General features: G+C 39.2%; 1 protein-coding gene across 2 annotated transcripts in view; it reads right to left on the bottom strand.

The window, feature by feature from the left end:
* ATP8A2 (ATPase phospholipid transporting 8A2) overlaps positions 1–22,205 on the bottom strand; it is a 291,601-nt gene that overhangs the window by 255,057 nt on the left and 14,339 nt on the right. Inside the window, exons 2-14 of one of the 2 annotated variants that reach the window (XM_061992915.1) lie at positions 21,865–21,964; positions 21,157–21,255; positions 20,326–20,371; positions 14,536–14,576; positions 12,806–12,879; positions 9,966–10,035; positions 8,390–8,517; positions 7,392–7,503; positions 6,567–6,732; positions 4,298–4,425; positions 3,071–3,148; positions 1,055–1,143; positions 370–414 (exon numbers count right to left, since the gene is read on the bottom strand). In XM_061992915.1, the coding sequence (XP_061848899.1) occupies positions 370–414; positions 1,055–1,143; positions 3,071–3,148; positions 4,298–4,425; positions 6,567–6,732; positions 7,392–7,503; positions 8,390–8,517; positions 9,966–10,035; positions 12,806–12,879; positions 14,536–14,576; positions 20,326–20,371; positions 21,157–21,255; positions 21,865–21,964 (1,176 nt within the window). Of the gene's footprint in view, positions 1–369; positions 415–1,054; positions 1,144–3,070; positions 3,149–4,297; positions 4,426–6,566; positions 6,733–7,391; positions 7,504–8,389; positions 8,518–9,965; positions 10,036–12,805; positions 12,880–14,535; positions 14,577–20,325; positions 20,372–21,156; positions 21,256–21,864; positions 21,965–22,205 lie in introns of those variants that run through there. The other variant, XM_061992924.1, reaches the window with a different exon arrangement.

Raw genomic sequence — 22,205 nt, forward strand, 5'->3', positions numbered from 1 at the left:
TTAATAAAGAAGTTCCTTGTCAAGTTTGAGCTTAGCAGTTGCAAAGAGTAGCACTCAGTCTCTTACTAAAAGTAAGGTTATAGTAAATAAATTAACTCTTAAGCATGTAACTTGGTTGTCTACAGCTACAGATAAACACTGTATTAGCATGCATCCAAGCCACTCCAGGCACTGTTTATCCCTCACCACCCTTCACACACCATCTTCCTATGCACAAGATCCATCACCACCCACCAGCTCTGCATTAGTCTCCTGCATTTTACTCAAACACACTGCTCCCTTGGGATTCTTCCAGTGCCAACTTGGAAAGCAGTCTTTATATAAATCATTATGCTACACAGACCACAAACATCTTAGAATTTATTCTACCTGAAATCTTCTGATGAACGTTCTCTTTCCAGCTCAGGAAAGTGACTGCAGGATAGAAAACAGGAAGAAACAACTTTTTTTTTCTGCTTTGCAAATCAAGACAAAGGTAGAAGGTAAAGATCAATGAGTCACCACAAATACAAACATATGCTGGAACCACAGGTTCAGCTGTTCAGAAGGCAGAAAGCTTAACTCAAACAGTTACCTAATTTAGCTACCATGAAATTCAAAGGCTAACTTGCACATAAACCAACCCATTTAACACTAAGTAAAGATTTTGCATTCAAGATGCAAAAGGTCAAGTGTTATGAAATACCGGCATGACTTAAAGGGATCCTTTTGACAGAAACAGAACAAAACCAGTAAGTGGGTATTCCTCCTATACAAGGAATATCTAGTTCTAGAGCCACAAATACAGCTAACATGGTTGTAATGAAATCCTGGTTCAAGGGAAGAAGTCACAGCAATATAACTGTCAGTTGCCATCCTCGGGCTGCCTCTTCCTCTCTCTAGAAAGGCTAGAGACTATTTAGCACTTCTGGTTTAAATCATCACGAGATAATTTAGGACTTTCTGTAAAGTAGTCACCACATCTCAATGTACATAATGTTCTCATCCTGTGCTGACATTAAAGTCTGTACCATTAATAAGCAGATACTAAGCTACAGACAAAAGTCACACCTACCCGTATGTCACTCCAGCAATACTACATTTCTTGAAGTTCATGACATTGCATGTTAGAGTACCTGTTTTATCAGAAAACAGGTATTTCACCTGGAAGAAAAAGAAAGGCTAATTTTTAACTTGAAAAGTAACAAGACTGAAATGTAAAAGTAAATTAGGTATCAGCAAAACTCCAAGAGGCATATGGCCCCAAAGTCACAGTACTGGCCAAGACAGGCTTATTGCAGCTTAGTCTGTCTTACCCAAGCTATGGGAAAAATAATCTTAGAAGTTACTTAATGGCATTTCTTCTTTATCTCTAAATGTAGAAAGGGTCAAACAGCAGGTATCAGTTGCCAAGGCTCCAGTGTGCTCAACACAGATGTACTTGGTTGTGCTAGTTGAATATTCACCAAATCTTTCAATTCTATTAATTTCCAACAGCAGGACTGGAAAAAACACAGACTCTTAAAATTGCTGAAGAACTATTAGAATTTAACACACTGAAGAAGTTCTGAAGATAACCAGCAACTTGTTTGGGGTTTTTTCCCCCATAAGCAGTACTGTGCAAGGAATACTCTAGAGTAAGTCCATCCTAGAGCAAGTCCAGGGGGTATTCTGCATACAAATAAAGTGCTTTTTCTGAAACTCAGTTATGAGCAATGCTCACGTGCAAGATGCATATACTGTGGGAGCCATACACAAAGAGTTCCAAGTGCCAGTGTCCACTTATATCTTGTGCAGACCTGGAAGGTGGAAGCCTGAGAGATCAGCACAAGATGTAGCCGAAGAAGGAAGCCTTGTCGTGGCAAGATGGTTCTGTTTTAGCTATAAATCGTGTGATCAAGCTGAAAAACTTTGAAACAGTTTCAGCAAGGCCACAGTGCCCCAAGTGAGATAATTGCTTCATTAACTTTAATATTTATTTCAAGGTTAACACCCCTTTGACACCCCTAGAAAAGATAACGAACAAAAAGAGGTACATGACAAGCATAAATGATGATGTTCCTCAACTCTCCACATAAATCACGTTAAATGCCACCCCAGGAAGATGGCAGAGAGGTTTGGAGTATAGAAGTCTCCAGGGAGAGGGAGATAGAACTTTTTAGTGCTTTCACTCCACTTTTTCTCAAGTCAACTGAGAAAGACACAGCAGGGAGAAAGACTGGAGACAAGACAGCCGACAGGCTCTACTCTTCTTCCCACACTAGTTAAGTGATCCTTCCACTGTGTGTCACACTTTCTAAACACAGCACAAGACACATTTTGGAAATCGAAGTGAGTACTCAAACATGAGCAAACTGAAGTCATGAATACTTCTAGCATTTTACAATATTTTCCAATGCACCCATGAACAAGTAATTAATTTAATGAATAAAAAAAAATCAGTCTAGTTTCATGGAATCAGTAGTAAACTATTTATTAATAAACCATATGAGCTAACAATATACATTATGCCACATAAAATAGTTAACTTCTGAAAAAACAACACTACCATAATTTGGAGGTTGATGACCTCGTATCAACAAAATCTAAACACAAAACAAATTTTAACGAGCTTAAGGAAAAGGCCAATAGAATTAAGTTGGACAAATATTGACCACTACACTGCTGAACATAACATAATAATGTATTTTACATCCATAAACACTTTTTGACTTTCATTTCCTGCAAGGTGGTCAGAAACATGGAGAACTGAAGACACAGGTGAGGCTGTTGGCCTGCTCCTTAGTCAAGCCTAGTCTTGTACACTCTGTTCCAGTACACAAAGTCACAACCATAGACTAAGTCTCCAACACCCCTGAGGAAAAAATCAATTTAGACTGAACAAAAGAAATAATTCAAGCCTCAAACTGCCTACATGATTTTTAATTTAATCCTGTGGTATCTCCTTTTACTTTTAAGACTTAGACCAATGAAAATAAAGACGTGCCATTAACTTGAGTCACAGAGTAAGAGAATAAGACAGATTAGTATAGCACGCTCTCCTACCTTTTATCTTCCCAGATACCAAAAACATGATACTTTTTTGTCTTACCTGCCCAAGTTCCTCATTAAGGTTTGAGGTTCTGGCCATTGCCGGTGTATCTGTTTCAGGATAATACATATCTATGTCCTGAAATGAGAGCAAAGTTAGACCTATGCTATGTGAATTAAACACTGAAGCCTCCAGTCTTTTTAGTCATCTCCAATTTGGCTCAATTGACTTAACTCTATTAGTGGAGGTTCTGAAGGCTTTGAAGACAAACAGCCTACCAGGCTGAATAAGGGTGTCTCCTAAATATACCTCCAGAATACACATACATGAGAAAGAGCAGATTCCATTACATGAAACTACACTTTTCTTCACTGCATCTCTAGTTTAGCAATTTAATACAGCTGGAAGACATTGTAACAGGCAGTAGCCATACTCATCATAGGTCTTCAGTTAGAACAATGCAGTTCACTCCAGCCACATTCGTTACTGAACAGAATTTAAGTGATTTTTATACCAACTCCTCTTACTACATGTAATTCAGAAGGTAAACAAAACCACTGCTAGATGAACCAAGGTAACTTCTTGGAGAAGCCAGTTAAGCATCTCCAATACATTGTAAGTAGCTCAGAACAGACATATTAGACATTATTTACTTGTATTTTAGAGTGAATACTACACCTTTCCTGAAAGACCAAGGATTCATGCATACCAAGACAAGGTATTTCTCTTGGTTGTTCTTCAGCTTTGGAAATGTCACAACAGTATTTTTGGTCCACAGCTGGACAGACACATTTTTCAGTCAAGGCTTGCCTGAACAGAGGTCACTGTTTTCTTGCACGAGGAGCCACCATCTCCTTACAGAAATATTATGATTTGTACCAGAGATGGCCTTAGGGCCAGTCTCTGAATTAAAAAGAAAAATGTAGACAAGCCCATGCCCCAGACAACTCAAGTTTTCCCCTCTGTTGCAGCTGAGGAGCTCTAAAATATTTACAGAGCATGAGTCAGCTGAGAGACCTCATTCAACCAAAAGAGCTGAGCCTTTCTTCTCATCCTGAAAGCCTACAGAAGTCACCATTTGTATGGGGCATCTCTCTACAATTAATTCCTTCAATTTCCTGAGGAACACAGACTACAGAATAGATCCTCTGAATTTATACCCGCCCTTCCTGGAAGCCCCATCAGGAAACTTAGCAGAAAAAACAGTAAAGATTTCAGAATAGGTTGGGGGTTTTTTTAATGTCACTTTCCAAAACTGACATTAACACATTTATTTTTGTTACATACCCAGTTTATAAAAAGAGCCTGAGTAAACTTGACAACTTCCAATGTCACCAGAAGACTGATTGGAATAAGGTTGTTGTACAAGATTATAAATGTCAGCAGATTGTACCCAAAGTTGACAGACAGCATTTCTGTGGACCAAAAGACATAAGACGACATCAGGAGACAGAAGGCATAAGTCTGAGTGGTATCATATAGTGGCAATCATCTTTCTGCAGTTGGTCTAATCAGATTTACTAGTGCTAAAATAATCAGTAAGTGTATTGAGGCCTAGTATAAGAGTCTTTTTAATATTGATTTGAATAGTACATACATAGAACACCCACAGAGCACATGCCTGGATACACAGCATATTATGCCAGGTGAAGAAGGGCAAGATCAGTAAGGCTATATATCAGAGAACAGAGCACTTGCTGAACAGTTTTTGCCAAACATATAGTGAAAAAGTATCATGTTCCATGTAATAAACCAAATTTAGCAATTTATCTGATGTGTCAGCTGCCCCAGGTAACAGCCACCAATATCACCAGCAGCATAACTTTACCATACAGAAAGCACCTACTTGTCTCAGTGGAGCTAGAAAATAAAAAAGAAATATTAAAATCTCTTCTAAAATCTGACAATTGTTGGCAGATTGGAAAAACTAACCACGCTAAAGAAATCTAAGAGAAGTTGACTGTTAAACAGACACCTAGCAAATGATCTAAGGCACCTTGCTTAAGAGGAGGAACTGTTATTAATGATGACATTGGGCAAGCTGCCAAAATACACCTGCAACTCAACTGGTCCTAAAGGGAAGAAGCAGCACTTGTAGACAGCAGGCAGGACTGCACAAAGTTCAGCAGACACGTGGGGTGAAAGCCCCTGGTAATTGTGCTGCCCATAGCCTCCCTTTATATCCAAAGTCTCTACGTTTGCCTGGTATTCATTTTCATTGAAGGAAAGCATATAAGAGCATGCAAAGCACCCCACATAATTGGCTCACAACACATACACTAAGCGGTCCCCAGCACTACAAGTAAATTAGTAAAAAGGCAGGGGAGCAAACTAGGACCAGATAGAAGCCAGAGAAAGTTGCTGAACTCGAAGGTCAGAGAAAGACTCGAAGTTTGGGCCCTGGCACATCCAAGGGTGAGCAAAGATGAATTACATGTCTTTGAACGGTTTTACAGCATGATTCGAAGCACAATGACACTGGAAAAAAGTTTTCCAATACAATCTTTACAGAAATTAGACACTGAACAAAAATTTAACTATCTACCTGTCTAGTCTGAAAAGTATCCTTCCAGCATGTGGCAGTTACAGAAGTGATGGAAACTGTACATTCATTTTACACAAAGAAATCTATACAGTCTACTAAATCACTCTAGTTTATTATATGTTGCACTTGTGTAGTTCTTAAACTGCAGAAGATGCTCTTTGCCATCTGTTTTGCAATCACCAGCAGAGAAAGCACTTCTAGTTTGAGGGAATTGTTTTCAGATCTGCATCAATATTTGTAGCAACATATTATGTAGCTGGCTAACATAATTCTCTCAAGTCAGAAGTCTACTTGACAGCAATTTCTTTCATCCATACGTGTTTGCACAAAGCCCATCTTTGATCTCTGAACTAATCAATTCAAGGAGTATGAATGAAAGCAAATAAAATCCTTTAATAAGTACGCCAACAGATGAGTTCTCATTACAAAATAACATCAATCAGAAACCAAAATGACTAAAACATCATTCAATAAATACAAAAATCACTTAGCATGTAAAAGTTTTCTCTAAAACAAGTGCAGATCAGCATTTCTGACTGGAAAAAGTTAGAGAAATCCTTAGCTTCCATACATAAGCATGGAACTGAAGTCAGTATCAAACTGACACCTGCCATGATGCAGTCAGATACAGTGAGACATGACACATTACCTGCTCTGAGAACAAATTTGAGCACAGTATCTCCACAGAGATGAAGTTCTTGGATATTCAGTATTCCAGTTAGCTCTTACCCTCTTCTGTTTCTGCTCTGCTCCCTGGGTGGCAGCATAGCAATATTTACCTAACCTGTGGGTTTTTTTGAACAGAAGCCTTGCTGCTAATACATATATGACATTCTCAGGAAAAAAAAAAAATCACAAAAAAGGATACTGGGACATTAAAAAGTTAACAACACATTTAATTCCTTTTTTTTTTTCTTTGTTTCATACTTCAGTGCATGCATTTAGTAAAGTCAAGAGCCTGTCTTGACCCACATTCTGGACACATACCCAGCATACTGTGTGCACACTCACCATTGGAGCAAAGGTACCAGACGACTTCACCGTGTGTTCTGTTCCATAATAAGGCACCTACAGAACTCACCAGGGCCATCACCAGAAGAATACAGAACAAAACCAGGATCTGCATGTTGGTCACTTTCTCCACATTTGATCTCTTCAGAGGTGCTTTGGTTGAGTTCTGAACAGCAGCAGAAAAAAAGTCTGTCAATGGCTTATACAAGAGAACATAGCTGAGGCAAATTCAGTCTTTCAGAGTTCATTATAGAACTTGCTATTTCAACTGTACTTAGCTGAATGTGGTATACAGAGCTCAACAAAGCAGTAACAGGAGTCAATACTCATCAGGACCCAAAGTGACATGACATCAATGAATAAAACCACCCAGTTCTAAAGACTGAATACTCATCATGGCTGTCCACCCCACTGTCAGTAAGGGTGATCACCACATACATGTTTCCTGGTCACTCCAGGCACTCCCTGCCATTAAGGTAATATAGAGGCTTAAGTCTTCATCTAAAGACCTTCAAGGGCTAAAATCATTACATCCTTCTCCTCAGCTCTCAAACCTCGGTTTTAAATGCTATCCAGTTATCAGATAGAATAACAGTAGCTTTGTTTACATATTGAAGTATTTTGAAACAAATACCTCATTGTTTACACATGTGCACACGCAAACTCAAGTACAGCAGTGTCCTTGTATTCCTCAAAGTCTCCAGGTCTTAAATAGCTACTATGAGTCAAACCCTTTCATAAACTTAAGTCCAAAGGACAAGTAGAATACAGGAAAGATGACTGCCTTCTATCAGAACATGCTCTACATCTCCTTAAGAACTTTACCTGCATGAGTTTTGTATCATGTCCTGTATACACAACAATACCCAAGACCCATTGAGTGTTTCTCAGTTGTGCACCTCTTAGCAAGATCTGGTCTGGACCAACAGGAACTGGGCTGCAAAGCAAGAAGTACATGTCTTTTACCTTCCTAAAGTACTATCAAGAACTGATTCTTCTTTCAAGCCTGACTTCTGCCTCAAAAAAAGTCACAAAAGGAGGAAAGTAATATAATGAACTTAGTAAGTCACAGTCTTCTTTGCATTTGACCTCTGTTACTGTGTTCTCTCTCACATCACAGAGATAGAAGCATCACACTTTCAAAAATGCCATCCATTCCAAGCACACTGTAACCTGACATATATTATTAAACAAGCATTAGGGGAAACTATTACCCACGTGATTTTCAAGAGGGATGCAAATGATCCACTGTTCATGCATCTGTATTCAGTTAAATTGCTTAAAGAATATAGTTTTTGTGCAGGAAAATTTTGCAGATAGAACCTGTATGTTTCTACTGACCTTTCACGTTCTACAAACTCAAGTACCAAAACTAAGTTACCCTCTTCCAAAAGTTGCTGCAGATGAAGGTCAGCCTGATAAAGACTACAGATTCCAGGACCATTTTTCTCCACCGATTTGAACTTGGTGCAACCTTTGGCTTTAGCTGCAAGGTAAAGGTTTCCCCATTTCCTCTGCAGATTTCCTGTAACAAGACCCTAAAACCACAACCATTTCCCTCACTCTTCCCTCTCTTTAAATGTAACTTCCAATTAAAAAAAAAACCACTGCAAGCCCAAAGAAACCATTTCTCCTGTACTGAGGAGAAGATTCCATTGAAAGACAGAATTACATTACCTTACACTGGCAGATGCTGAAATTCTCAATTGTTAATTATTACTCTCCTCTTCCCCAGCCAAAACTCACATGCACTCAGTGCTGCAGACAAAGAGCACACAGTTTTTATCCTAACCAAACTGACAGCTTGATCATCACGTCAATACCTTCTACCATCTAAGCGCAAGTTTCCAGTGAAGTCATAAAGGTGACGGTTGGGTCCTTCACATTCTATCCTTCCAGATACTTTCATCAATTCCTCTCTTGACTGGAGACTGGCAGTTTGAGATAGTCCCTGCAGAGACCAATCCATAAGACATGTTTGTTACTAGAAAGCACACTAAGAAAATGGTGCTTGCTTTCAACATCTGAGGATATCAAACAATTAAACGTGTCAAAGTTCTCTGTCAGGTTTGTAGGGTTTTCTTTGTTTTGGTCTGGGGTTTTTTTCGTGGGTTTGTTTGGGTTTTTTTTAAACAGATACTCAATAACTCTTTCCTGAAAAGAAGATTCATATAGATCCTGCTTCAACAGGATTGGTTTATATTCCTCTACACAAGAGAGTTTCATTACCTATATGAACTCTCTGTAACCGTGAGCTGCATGTGTTCTGGAGGAAGTAGGAGAGCAGTATAAACAGGCCTGTGGTTTTTCTCCCAATATAGCTCCACTGATGTGCTACTGATGCTAAACATAGTGACTCCTAAGCGTAGTCTGTCTTGGATCATTGGAGCCATTATGCTCTGACTCTGCTCAAGATTATTTATCAACCCATCATGCAACAGTAACCTAACTTATTGCCACTCCATCTCAGAGTGCACATACAATACTCCATTGCTTCTCATCTGTCTCTACTTGGTCAAGAGTGGTCTATTCATTGCTTCTTTTATCAGATTTTGACTGCACCACTGTAAGGCAGAACAAGGTCTTAAAAGGTCCTACAACCTTATTTTTTATTTCAAGTACATGTCCCGAGGCAAATAAAATGACAGGAACTCAAAACCTGATTTATTTCACTGATCCAGAACAATATATCACATTACTACAAAGGTAGTAAACAAGTATAAAATGTACAGCTTATTAAAAATTCAGTAATTTTCATTTCAAATTCCTAACCCAACTACTTTTATAGTGAAAGAAGGCAGACTGTGAACTATTTCTAAACACCATAATCAACAGTATTTCTTCAACAAAACCAGAAAAATCCAAACAAATTCCACAACTTACCACAAAAGGAACAAATTAACTTACACATATAAAAGGTCCTTTTGGTCACTTTTCAGATGCAGAAGTAGACAGTGAAACTTGTGACAGCAGAAACAGCAGCTCTCATCACAAGCACAGATGATATTTATTTTTTTAAGTACAGCATTTCAATTGTACTTAATGGACCCTCAGCAAAACACAGCCAAGTTCTGCTTGTCTGCTCTGGCTGGAGGATTGGACTAGATGATCTTTCGAGGTCCCTTCCAACTCTTAAGATTCTGTGAATCTGTTATTTGCTTTTGTGGGCTTATACTTCCTCCAGGTTAGTTCCTTACACTCACAGATGAAGCATTATTGTTATATTTGTATCTGCTGAAAAGGCAGCTTACAGCCACCTGGAAAAAGATGTTTTGGGTGTTTTTTGGTTTGTGGGGTTTTTTTCAAAAGAGTACTTGTACTGTTGCCTAGCAAGCTAGATTTCTTCATAGCCAGATACTTGAATGACAGATAAGAAAGAGGTGAAACTGTTTGTTTTACCTGTCGTATTTTAAGATTCGTCTCCCCATCGAGATTAGCTGTTTCAATATAGCACATGGCTTGTGGCTCACTGTAGGGAGCAGAAGATTTTCAGTATTAAAATCCAGAACTTCTTGTATTTTTTTGCACTGCAGTGGTCCACAATATACTAAAGACTACAATCCATATTGGTGGTATATAGGTGTGAAATAGCCAGCTAAAAGTACAGATTTTACAAAGATATCTTTGGATACAAACACTCACGCAACAAATTCTGGAGAAAGACAAGTCTAAATCAGAAAGTTAGTAAGAATGCAACAAGTCACAACAAATTTAGATGCCTGAACTGGACTACTTTACATTGCAATCCAAAAAATTGCTTCAGATAGCAAGAACTATAGATAAAACACTAAGTATTGAACAGTGTAAAAAGGGGATATGGCCAGATAAGACAGCAGTGCTCTCAGCTATTGAGTTCTGTCTGTACTGCACACAAAAGTGGTCACAGCCACAACATTACCTTTGAAGTTGAGAGACTTGTGGAGGTACATCAGTGCTAATGAGCTTTTGTTTTAAAATCAGAAAAGGTACAATAAGACTGCAACTGAGGGCTGTAAATGGCATCTTCAGAGATACTCCTGCCCTTACCAGTAGCAACAACAACAAAAAGTCTTCCTCACAGAATTGAATTTTCCATTAGTCAATATCTTATCTACAAGTAACATGGAGGAATTCTGCATAGGAAGCACCAATGCTAAGGAAAGGTACTTCTACCATGAACCTTTTCCTGACATCTGTATGGCACCATCAAAGCTATTTTTCCTGGCTGTCTTCTCATGAAGCTAAGAAACAGCAATTTCCCCACATGGACTCAAACAAGTGCTTCTTTAGCATATCACTTATATTTTTGAGAAGTTGCTATTTCTTTTCCGAAGTAACCAATTACTTTAACAGTCTACATAAGAGTCTGTAATGAAGGCTCCTTAGAACAAAAACTGTTAAGAAACAGATAGATACATTTATAAGCCACATTTAGAAGCTAGATTTTTGTCTTCAGAAATTTTCCCTTGAAGAGCATGTTCAGAGTCTGTTCTCAGACTCCTCTTATATGGGTAACCTGAATCTGAACCTAACAAAGATACAGATTAAGTACAGCTTGACTGCAATGTGGCTTCTGTCACAACCATATCATGTACAGCAACTGAAGTGGTTAACATAGGAGGCAGATCTCTTGCAATACAATTAATTCCTCTTATTTCCACAGAAATGTGGAAGTCTTTCCATCCAAAGTTATGTTTGAAATACTTTCTCGTTCATGTAAACTGATTTTCTGTGTAAAAGTCATTTGATGCCACCTTCTTTCTATGGGGACAGTCAAGACAAGAAGTTCATTTCATCTCTGCCAGTCTGCTCAGACACAGAAAATTAAACACATACAAGCCAAGACATCACCCCTTCAGAGCATGCAAAGCCTTCTGGTGAACTGAGAACACTTTGTCTTGTCATTTCAAAGAATCATGGCAAAATAACCAATTGTAAAGCAAAACTGACATAGAAATTGCTATTTAATTCAAGCAAAGCTTCTCCCAAATCAACATACTTTGCGTTAAGCTATCCATTGGGTTAGCAGAATAATACAGTACAAAAACCTGACCCATGCAAGTTAAGAAATAAGTTAGAAAGGGGTTTACTGTAATATATTAGAAGGGAAGATCTCAAGTAGAACAAATCTTCCTCAGTGCTTCAACAGGAAGTTGTTGATATCAAAACTGCTTACTTAAAATTTGGCATTTGTTATTAAAGATACAATATTGTATACCATGGAATGAAGACACATATCTCTGTCCTTGCTTGTATGACAGTTCAAAAAAACCTTCACCTATACAGCTTTCAAAAATCTTAAACTTCCCAGGATTGGCACAACAATAAAGGTAGAGCAGAAAATGTACTACCTTAGAAAACAAGTTCCCTTTCAATTTGGGTCATCTAAGAGAGCTGTAACATGGAGATCAGAGCAACCTGCAGTCACTGTTGAAAAGCACACAGTCAAAAGGAAACTAGGTTTCCATACTAGGGGAAAAAGCATGTTGGAGAATAGTCACTGCACTATTGCCTCATTTACATCTCATGTGTCTAAGCAGACAGTGGTCTTGAATTGGCCTCAAGTTAACACAATACAGAATCTAGATTAGCAGCCAAGTACCACTCAAATACTTTTACCAACTAACACCCAACCTTCATCTGCCAATACAACAGCATAAAGAAGTTGTCCCACATTTCACAAACTAAAATGAGCAGGACTCAAGGTTATTGTTGCTGCCATGCTAGAGATGGGCCACATGTGTGCTGTATCAAAGACAACAAGTAAGCAAGTGAAGCCCAAAAGCTATTTCGTAGGTTAGTTAGGTGCCAGCTGGCTAGCTTTTACAATTACTGTTTGAAAGAATGTTTCCTGAAAGGCACAAAAATATGCTAGAAGCTCAAGTGGAATTCATGGAAGAAAACCTGAGCTTCCTTACTTAAATAGAAGGATCCTCAGAAGGCCGTAGAGCAACTGACTGCATGAAGCTTGCATAACAGATCTTCAATCTTCTAAACTCAATGATACAATTTGTATATTACAGGTATATAATACTAAGAATTCTTAAAGAAGTCTTTTTCCTTAAGAACAATCTATCTAGAGAGACACATGAATCATTTGCCTAGTAAAGCACTGTTTCAATATGGATGAAGTTTCTTTTCTGATGTGGAGAACAATTAGTGCCATCTGATTCCTGGTTTCATTAATAGAAAATATAGAATTTCAAGTGCTCTGCAGCTCAGTTCATCAGACACATCATTTCCACACCCATTCAGGATACCTGGAAGATATAATGATCATGTCTGCTGGAAGATGTTGCCCATTGGTGACCTTCACAATATCTCCTACTGCTACCTGTTGAGTCAGGGGCAGGAGTACAGTAGCATGGAAAAGAAAAACAAACAGTTTGCTTGTCCGGAATGTTAGTTTGTTATTTTTTTCACCCAGTCAAAAGAACAGCATCATGCACAGAACAGCTAGAGACAGTTTCTGAAAGAGTACTATTCACCGCAATTCTCCACAGAAAGGAAAACAGACATACTCAATTGGCAATTGTGAACTTGAGATTTATATTTAGTAAAAACCTCCCATTTTCTATAATTCTAGCAAATTTGAGAGGTTTTCCTTTAGTCTTATTTAACCTATAGCAACATTTTTTCCTAGTAACGAAGTTGATCTTTCAAGTTGACCTTCCTCAAGAATCATCTTGACACACTACCACTTTCCCTCAGCCCTCTTTTGATGCACTACTTGTGTTCGTCACTAGAAAGGAGCATTGTCTCTAAAGATAAGCATCAACCTGACATATGGACACTCAAAATAGGCTAAGTTCCAGTATCTGGAATATTGAAGACCTAAGAATTCTGGCACCTTTAACGGAATTCATGCAAACACGGGACTCAGCTTCTAAGAAGGACCAAGTAACACTCTCAGAACAGTAAGCCAGGTTTGCCAGATGAGTACCAGAGGGCCTAGCACCGATGCACTACCGAGAGTTAGAAGTGGGCTTAAAATACTTGTAAGCCATTAATTTCCTGTTTGATCAGATAGATTCATTTGTCTTACTCTGACCATGCTGAACACAAATTTCCTACCAATTTTGTCACAAAAAAACCCTCAAAGGTCTGCTTTAAAGTAAATAAGATGGAGAGTGCAGAAGTGTTATTCCCTAACAATAATTGCAAGAATGGAAAATATGTAAATGCAGACACAGGGCAGTTCAATAAGTGACTAAGGGTGTAAGAAAAAAAGATTCCAGGCTCAGCTTTATACATCTTTCCATGTCCTCATTACAAATGGGACATGGAACAGCATGAACAGCCATCAGCATTAGCCATCAGAATCCCTGGCATTCTTTTCTACTACAGCCTAACACTTCATCAGGACTGCTTTTGACTGTTGAGGCAGGTCTCATTTCACAGAGGTCTTAAAAGCATATACTTATTCCTCATTTATTAGTTGAAGACTAAATTCATCTTTAAAAAGGCATTAAGAGCCTGTATTATAACAATACAACCTGAGGGACTTCCACAAGTTCTAGAAATAAAGCTCAGTGGGTCCTGGAACAGGGCTTCACAGAACATGAGCCCCAAGTGCCTGAGGTAGCAGCAGGGCTTCTGTTCATTGCTTGAGCAAGCAGGTAACTTTACCTTAAAACTAAAGAGCTTTTTAGCCCTGGTAATGAAATAAATCTGTTAGACTTCTCAGGAGAAGGTACGGCATTACAGGGAAAGCTACTCTTCTAGACACAGACTGAAAACAAAGCAGTGTTTACACTTTGGAGCATATTAACTGCTCAAGTTAAAACACAACAGTTGATTAGCACTTTACTGAAACATAGTACTAGGATTTAAAGATGGATACTCATATGCCTTGCTCAGAACAATATTTACTATTGCAACAGAAAGCATCACCCCCACCCCAAGTTACAGGGAATTTTCATACAGTGTACATTAATGATAAGTCTCTTGGCAACACCTTTTTCCACTCCCTTCCATCTCCCATTTTTACCTCTTTCCACATAATGTTCTGCCACATCCCATTTCTTAGAACTGGAAAGAAAGTTCAAAGTTAGATTAGAATCAATGGCAAAGATTTGGACAACTTCCAAAACAACTACATCAGCCATAGTGAATATTGACCAGAACAGGAACTAACACATGGACCAGAAAAGTACATCTCAGAAACTGGGACCACACTTTTGTCCACAGCAGTAGGCATGTACATATACATTTAGGAATAATCTGCCTTAATATTTATATAATGGAGTCTCCTTCTCTGGAGACATTCAAAACCTACCTGGATGAGTTCCCGTGAGACCTACTCTACGTGGTCCTGATCTGGCAGGGGTCTGGACTAGGTGATCTTTCAAAGTCCCTTCCAACCCTTAAGCTTCTGTGATTCTTGGCATCACTTAATACTAACCCACACATGGGCAGTATTTTTACTTGTTTGGGAAATTACCGTCTTTAAAATAAAACAATACTAGGATGCATCTTTATGCATGACTTAACCACAGAACTTTCACCACTCCCCTTTTTTCCTTGCATGTTATTCATTATGTTTTGACTTTGACACATCCAACTTAACTATCATTTGCACTCATAACACTGAGGTTTAGTTGTCAGTCAGGCTCAGAATCCTACTGAAAAGCTAAGATCAGCTTTGGCAAAAGGAGAATCCTCAGTGCTGAAGTTCACACTGAAACTGAACGGGAAAGTATGGAAACAGGCCTTGGCTTCAGCAATGCCCAAGTCCTATAATGTTTTCTTAACACACTCATTGGCCATCTACTCTGGAATAAGCCTTTCCACCAAAGCAGTTCCACCACATGGTTCTACATATACTTAATACTACCCTATCTTAAACAGCAACGTCAAAAATTTATATCAAATCATTGCTGAGTAACCAAATTCAGCCCAAGTATGAACATACCAATTACAGTTAAAGGTCAAATCCTTCACTGAAAACAGTTACAGTCATTTCTTTAAGTTCTCCAAAACATGCAGTGTGCAAGAACACTTAAGTGCATAACCGGCTGACTAGATGAGGGAAGAGCAGTAGATGTCATCTACCTTGATTTCAGCAAGGCTTTTCACACTGTCTCCCATAACATCCTCATCAGAAAGCTCAGGCAGTGTGGCTTGGATGAGTAGACGGTGAGGTGGATCGAGAGCTGGCTGAATGACAGAGCCCAGAGGGTGGTGATCAACAGCACAGAATCAAGTTGGAGGCCTATGGCCAGTGGAGTTCCACAGGGATCGATTCTGGAGCCAGTCTTGTTCAACATCTTCATCAACGACTTGGATGAGGGGACAGAGTGTACCCTCAGCAAGTTCCCTGATGACACCAAACTGGGAGGACTGGCTGATTCCCCAGAAGGTTGTGCTGCCATTCAGCGGGATCTCAACCAGCTTGAGAGTTGGGCAGAGAGGAACCTCATGAGGTTCAACAAGGACAAGTGCAGAGTCCTGCATATAGGGAAGAACAACACCATGCACCAGTACAGGCTGGGGATTGACCTGCTGGAAAGCAGCTATGCAGAGAGAGACCTGGGAATCCTGATTGATAATAAACTAACCATGAGCCAGCAATGTGCCCTCCTGGCCAAGAAGGTCAATGGCATCCTGGGATGCATCAAGAAGAGTGTGGCCAGCAGGTCGAGGGAGGTTCTCCTCAGTTCTAGGCAATTCACATTCATATCTAATTTGAAAACCATACCAGATTCACAGAAGGTAGTCTCATGCTGATGCCATGTGTTTGTGTGGAGCTGATTTTTCCTTGGTAATGAGGAAGGGGCTCCAGTACCATCTCAGTACACAGTTCTCAAGAAATCCCCCCAACTCTGAAGTGGGCCTACCTCCAGCGCAACCGGGCCAATCTGGGGCCTCTACCATCAATATTTAAGTGAAATCTGCAGCCAGAAGAGGAGGCAGTGGTACAAGATGGAGCTTACCATGTAGACCCCACAGTCAGAGAAGGTTGATGGAAGGAGAAGCATCAGATTGGAGACTCCTCTGCAACCCATGGCAAGAATGCAGCTGTACCCCTGCAACCCATGGAGGGCAATGGCAGGACTGAGAGCCACCAGCAGCTTCGTGTGAGTGTGCACGGAAGGGCTGGAGACTGTGCGAGGAGGCAGCCATGGCACAGGCAGTGCTGGAGAGCCTGTGGGCCACAGAGCAGACTCACACAAGAAGCAGAGAGGAGCTGCAGCCCTTGGGATGAACACACATCAGAGTAGCCCATGCAGGGCTGCCCAGCCTGTGAGGGACCCTACACTGGAGCTGAGAGGGCTGGTAAAGGAGCTCATCTGCCTTGAGGAGAGACAAACAGCAGAAGCTATCGGAAAAAGACTGACTGAAATCCCCATTCCCTGCCCCCCTGAGCCTTTCATGGCAGGAGGAGAAAAAGACACCAGGATCAGAGCTCTTAGCCTGGGAAGAAGGGAAGGGTAGGGAGAAGGTGATTTTAAAGGGCTGGTTGTGCTCTTCATTTTACCACTGTTTTCTGTTATGTTTTCAGAAGGTAGTGGATGAAATAAATTTTTGCTTTATTCCCCAAGTTGAGTAGTCTTGTTGGCTTTGCCCTCAAGTTGCAACTGAGACCTCTTTGTCCTTAGGGGGTTCAAAAAGCCCTTCGTACTTGGCCAATCATGGTCCTTTGTTCCTAGGGTGGGAAAGAACCACAACAGCTGAATACAGCCTCAGCTGTCCTGCTTGGGTCAGGCCACACCACAAATGGGAATGTAACATATGCCAGCTCTCAGTCATGAGAAACCCACCTCTAGATTCCTGTCCTCAGGTTGCACATTTTAGAGTACTGAACTACAAGATTCAGTATTACTATGGACAGATCACAGTGAATTAAACTAATAAAATATGGGCGGGCTGCAACAGAAACACTGCTAGTGATGTGTCTGAACTGCTGAGCTTCTACACAAACACATATATACAGTTTAGGTGAAGATCAGTCTTATTGCACCCCTTCCTTCCTTCAAAGCTGTACTTGAATTGAGCTCTGCTTAGTTCACAAGTCAGGAGAAGGCCTGAGCTCAGAGTCTCAAGTGAAAAAAACAAGTATCTGCAGCCTTGACTCAAAACCCAAACCTACAGAAACGAAATGCAACTCTCCTGAGCCTTCCTTCAGACACTCCTTCCAGTTCCCCTAGGAAGTTTGAGACATTTCAATGAAAAATTGACACTGTTGTGTTCACAAGCCATGAAGACACTTTGAACTGACCACTATGAATTTGGTCTTGTAGGCAATTTACTGCAAAAAATCAATTTATTTTTCAAGCTTAATAAAACATATTTAACTATTAAAATTATTTTGTCAAGGAAATTACTAAAACAACTATTTTTAAAGAAAATCTCAGCCCTACAATCTGAAGAGAAAGCTTCCATTAAATAAAACAGTTCAAATTTGGGGGTTGCAATTTTGCACCTTCTACTCTGCTTAACCCAGTTTTCCAAATGACAGAGAAGACAGTCTTCTCTAAGAGTATTTATAGGACGGTAACATTGATGAATTATTCATTGTTAAAAGGTATGAAGTTAAAATAGCAAAGAACAACAGACTGCTCCTTATCAAAAACAGTTACAATATAAACCTAGCTAAGGCCTTGTAACACCAACAACAGTGTACTGACGTTCTAGATCCAGGACTTAATACTGTCACCCACACCTCAGCGTGCAGGGTCATTTAAAGTGCTGCTCCTTAAGAACATTTCCCATCAGTCTTCTGCAACTACTTGCTAGCCCTGAGCTTGTCTACTATTCAAGCACATCCCATACAGCATTAAATGCTCATGGTTTGACAATGAGAGGATCAATACATCAGAAGGGTTATTACAGAGTTCTCTACATCTATGCAATACACTTCTCTGGGGTTTCACCTGGCCTTACATTTAGTGTGGTCCCTAGATCCCATGTCATCTCCATACAGACATGTTAAGTCATCCAAGACATGAAACTGTCCAGAGCAAACACACTCCAGCTCCTAATGAACATGTAAAGTGCTCACCGGGGAGCAGAGCTTCGTTTCCCCCAAAGGAAATCAAATTTCTACATGCCAAAGCCACTCTGCAAAGCAAACTGATGTTTCCAATAGTAAATTTAACATGGAAAATGTGTTTTCAAGGTATACTACAATTTAAGAACTACACAAAGACAAATGCCAAGCCTAGATGCATGCTACTGAAGTAAGCATTTGGCCATTGAAGGCTACAGACTTCAGCACACAGCCAAGCAGCCAGCACTTATTTGTCTGAGAGAGTTGAACTGCTCTATACAGCAAGAGGCACCCAAAAGTACATAGGAGGCCTAAATTTATCTTAATCCCACCCTGACATTACTTTCCCATTTTCAATACTTGTCTCAAGGAAGAGCCTTGTCAGCCTTCCTCTCAAGAAATGAGGACAAAGTTTTAAGTATCATTCTGAAAATTGTATTTAGAGTATTCACACATGAAAAATAAAACCGGAACTAACAAAGTTTGAAGTGGTAAGCTCCACTTAACTCTGTAATACTTTATGTTCTGCAAAATTGTCACTCCACAATTACTATCAAGCAGTTCCCTTGAACTGTTTGTTAGCACGTGTTCTCTAACAACAATTAAATTAGAAGTTCATGATCTTTGAAAGAGCAGATTTTCATATTACCTATAACAAGGCCTGTTGTGTTAGAGACAGTTAATTGCTGATTTCTCAGAACTAATCAATGCAGTGTTCTTGCACGTGAAACATCTTTCCAGATTCTCATAGATAAATTACCTTGCAGAACTAGTAAAGCAATGGTTTTTCATGTTCATTAACAAATAATCCTCAATAATCAACTTAAATTCCCAAGAATGAGGCAAAAACAACTCAATGGAAAGTCCTGTAAACACTATGCCTGTTAACTGAAGCATAAACTAGCAGGCTGTTCAGTTCCCCATATTCCTCAAAGTGTTTCTCTACCTTTTTGACACTTCATCCAAACACATCTGGGAGTTAACAAGCTCTACTCAGAAGTCCTTGTGTTTTGTGTTTCACGCGCAGAACTCCACATAGGATCAGCAGAGCTGTCCAACATGGCAACCTGATGACGACACTACTACTGCAGCACAGGCTGACAATAGGGTAACTATCAATAAACCACTCGTTTTCTGCACAGGTTTTCAGTTAAGGGAGAGGAAGAAAAGTAAAATCTCTCCTCGCATTCAGTGCTAAGTACTGTCAATAGGTAGGGATATACATTGGCATTCTGAGGGTATCAGTTTTCAATTCTTTGTGACACTTCAGAAAAGCGTATCCACAAAATCAGAGTTCTTCCTATATTTTAAGGGCAGCAGCATTTTCAACAACTGCTTAAAATTCCTTGGATATCACCCTGTAGCATTTCAACAGTTGTTGGGTTTTTGGGGTTGGTTGGTGATTTTAGGGGCAAGGAGACGTTTGCTTGCCTTGTGGTTTTTTTTGTTGTGGGGGGTGTTCAGGTTTTGGGGTTTGGGTTTTTTTTTTCAGAATAATCAAGACAGTTTTGTCAAGTGTTTGCTTGGTTTTCTTGGAGGAGCTAAGAAGTGTATAACTTAGGACAACCTTGAACTTGGGTAAACTTCAAATTCTAATAATCCTCCCCATGCCTCACTCAAGTGCTACACAGCAGTCTGAAACATTTGATAAAATCATAACATACCAGTGACTACCTAGTCCAATCAGACACTCACGATTATGAAAGTTTAAGAAACAGATTTGTTCCAAAGTAAGTGTTCTGCTATTCATTATTTACACTTTAAACACTTCAGACTGTTTAGTCTTACCTATTGTTTTCTTTTTATTCACTGCACTGTCGGCTTTATGCCTTTTCTGCAAGAAAACAAAATATTTTGTTACATCTCATTACACTTCATTACAGATTCTAAAACCACTGGAGCCAGAAACATTACTAACTTGAAGAAGATCCATTGGGTCATTTTTGACTTAATGTAATATATTTTAGAAGTCACATAGATCAATCTAAAACGGTTTATAAGAGAATATAATGGAAAATTAGAGTCTTCCTGTTGGAAGTCAGGCTCAATAGCAAAAAACCCTGAGTCTCCAGAACTGCTTTTAGGAAAAAAAAAACCCAAGAGGAACTATGAGAAATAGTATATTCAGATGACAATTACATTATACATTCTATGTGCTGACTGTTTAAACCGATTTCTAAATTGGTTTTTTTTTTTCATCACAACTTTGCAAAGCAGGAAAACCTCTATTGGAAACTGTATCCAAACCACTGCAGATTTTCCTCAAAACAGTTTTTCCTATGCTAAAGTTGCTTTCCAACTCCCCATTTTACAAGATCAACACACTACAGTGCATTTCTACACAGGTCTTTCTAATAAGCAGTACAAATAAATAAGTTTGAGGAGGGAGAAAGAAGTGTCCTGACCTCTGTTTCTTGTTCAACATCTATAGTGAAAATGCTTAATTTATGTCATTGTTCTACAGAAATTCAAGTCAAGTTCAGAGCTTTGAAAGTCAAAAGGGTATTTTGCTGCTGTTCAGCAATGACTGAATAAACTGCAGAGACAGATAACTTCATGGTATTCTGTGGATTTCTGTAACACTGTCGTTAGGATAACCTTCTCTGTAATCATACTCACATAGTCTTCTATGATTTCTTTGATGCCAGCAACTGTTAAAATAAATAGCAATGGCACCAAGGTGGTATATCTTCCTGTTGGAGAGACATCTGGAATTTGCTGTGAACAGAGGAAGAAGATACATCAATTTTAAACACAAACATAAAATGGGTTTCTGGCAAATGTAACTTTACACAAAGCTCTCAAAAGAGAGAGAATGCAGAGCTTTCTGATTTGTGCCAGATAGGCATTCAATTTCAGTGGACAAACCAGTCTGAGCTCTCAGTACATTTCAAGAAACTATCACCTAGTAGTAAAAATACAGCTAGAAGATCAAGTTGTTTTATATGCCTTTCATTCTATTTCTCCCACTCTCCACAATAACAACATTCAAATGCTGTAATTCACCTGAGAACAGTGATGATCTGAACTATCTCAACAATCAGCAGTTTCACAAGAATCCATGAATGCTTTTGTCAGTATGGTCAACAGCTTCGTGTTTTACAAAATTACTTCCTGATTTTATTATTCAGAAAATAAGTAGCTTGATTCCATAAACTGCATTGAAAAAAGTCTCTAAGTTGCCATCTAATTTCAAAGTACATACTACATGAGTATTACTATTAAAATATGTTTGAGAATTTCTTTGCAGTTAAGTATAACAACTAAAACAACTTCTACTGTATTAAAATTTAATTTCCCAACCAAGTCAAACAAATAAAACAATACCTGCAGTAAGGCAATGAAGAGGAAGAATGCATTTGCAGCTTTTCTTATCTGCTCATACAGGAATCGAGGTAGAAATGTCACCACACTATACTTGGCTGTGCTGCAGGTTAAAAGATTTTTATTTTAGTACTCAATTGGAATATCATACAAGGATTATGTCCAAAAAGTTCCCAGCATGCTTCTGAAGAGACAATGTTAAAAAGCAGTACGAACATCACATGGTAAAGAGATATAGCATATGGAAGAATGAAGTTGCTCATGTTACGAGGAAGAGTTATACTGAACAGAAGAGGTATCACAAACATAGTAGCCTGACAGTCTGACTTTAATCACTGGTATTA

This window comes from Colius striatus, chromosome 1 (assembly GCF_028858725.1).
Source record: "Colius striatus isolate bColStr4 chromosome 1, bColStr4.1.hap1, whole genome shotgun sequence".
Lineage (NCBI taxonomy): Eukaryota > Metazoa > Chordata > Aves > Coliiformes > Coliidae > Colius > Colius striatus.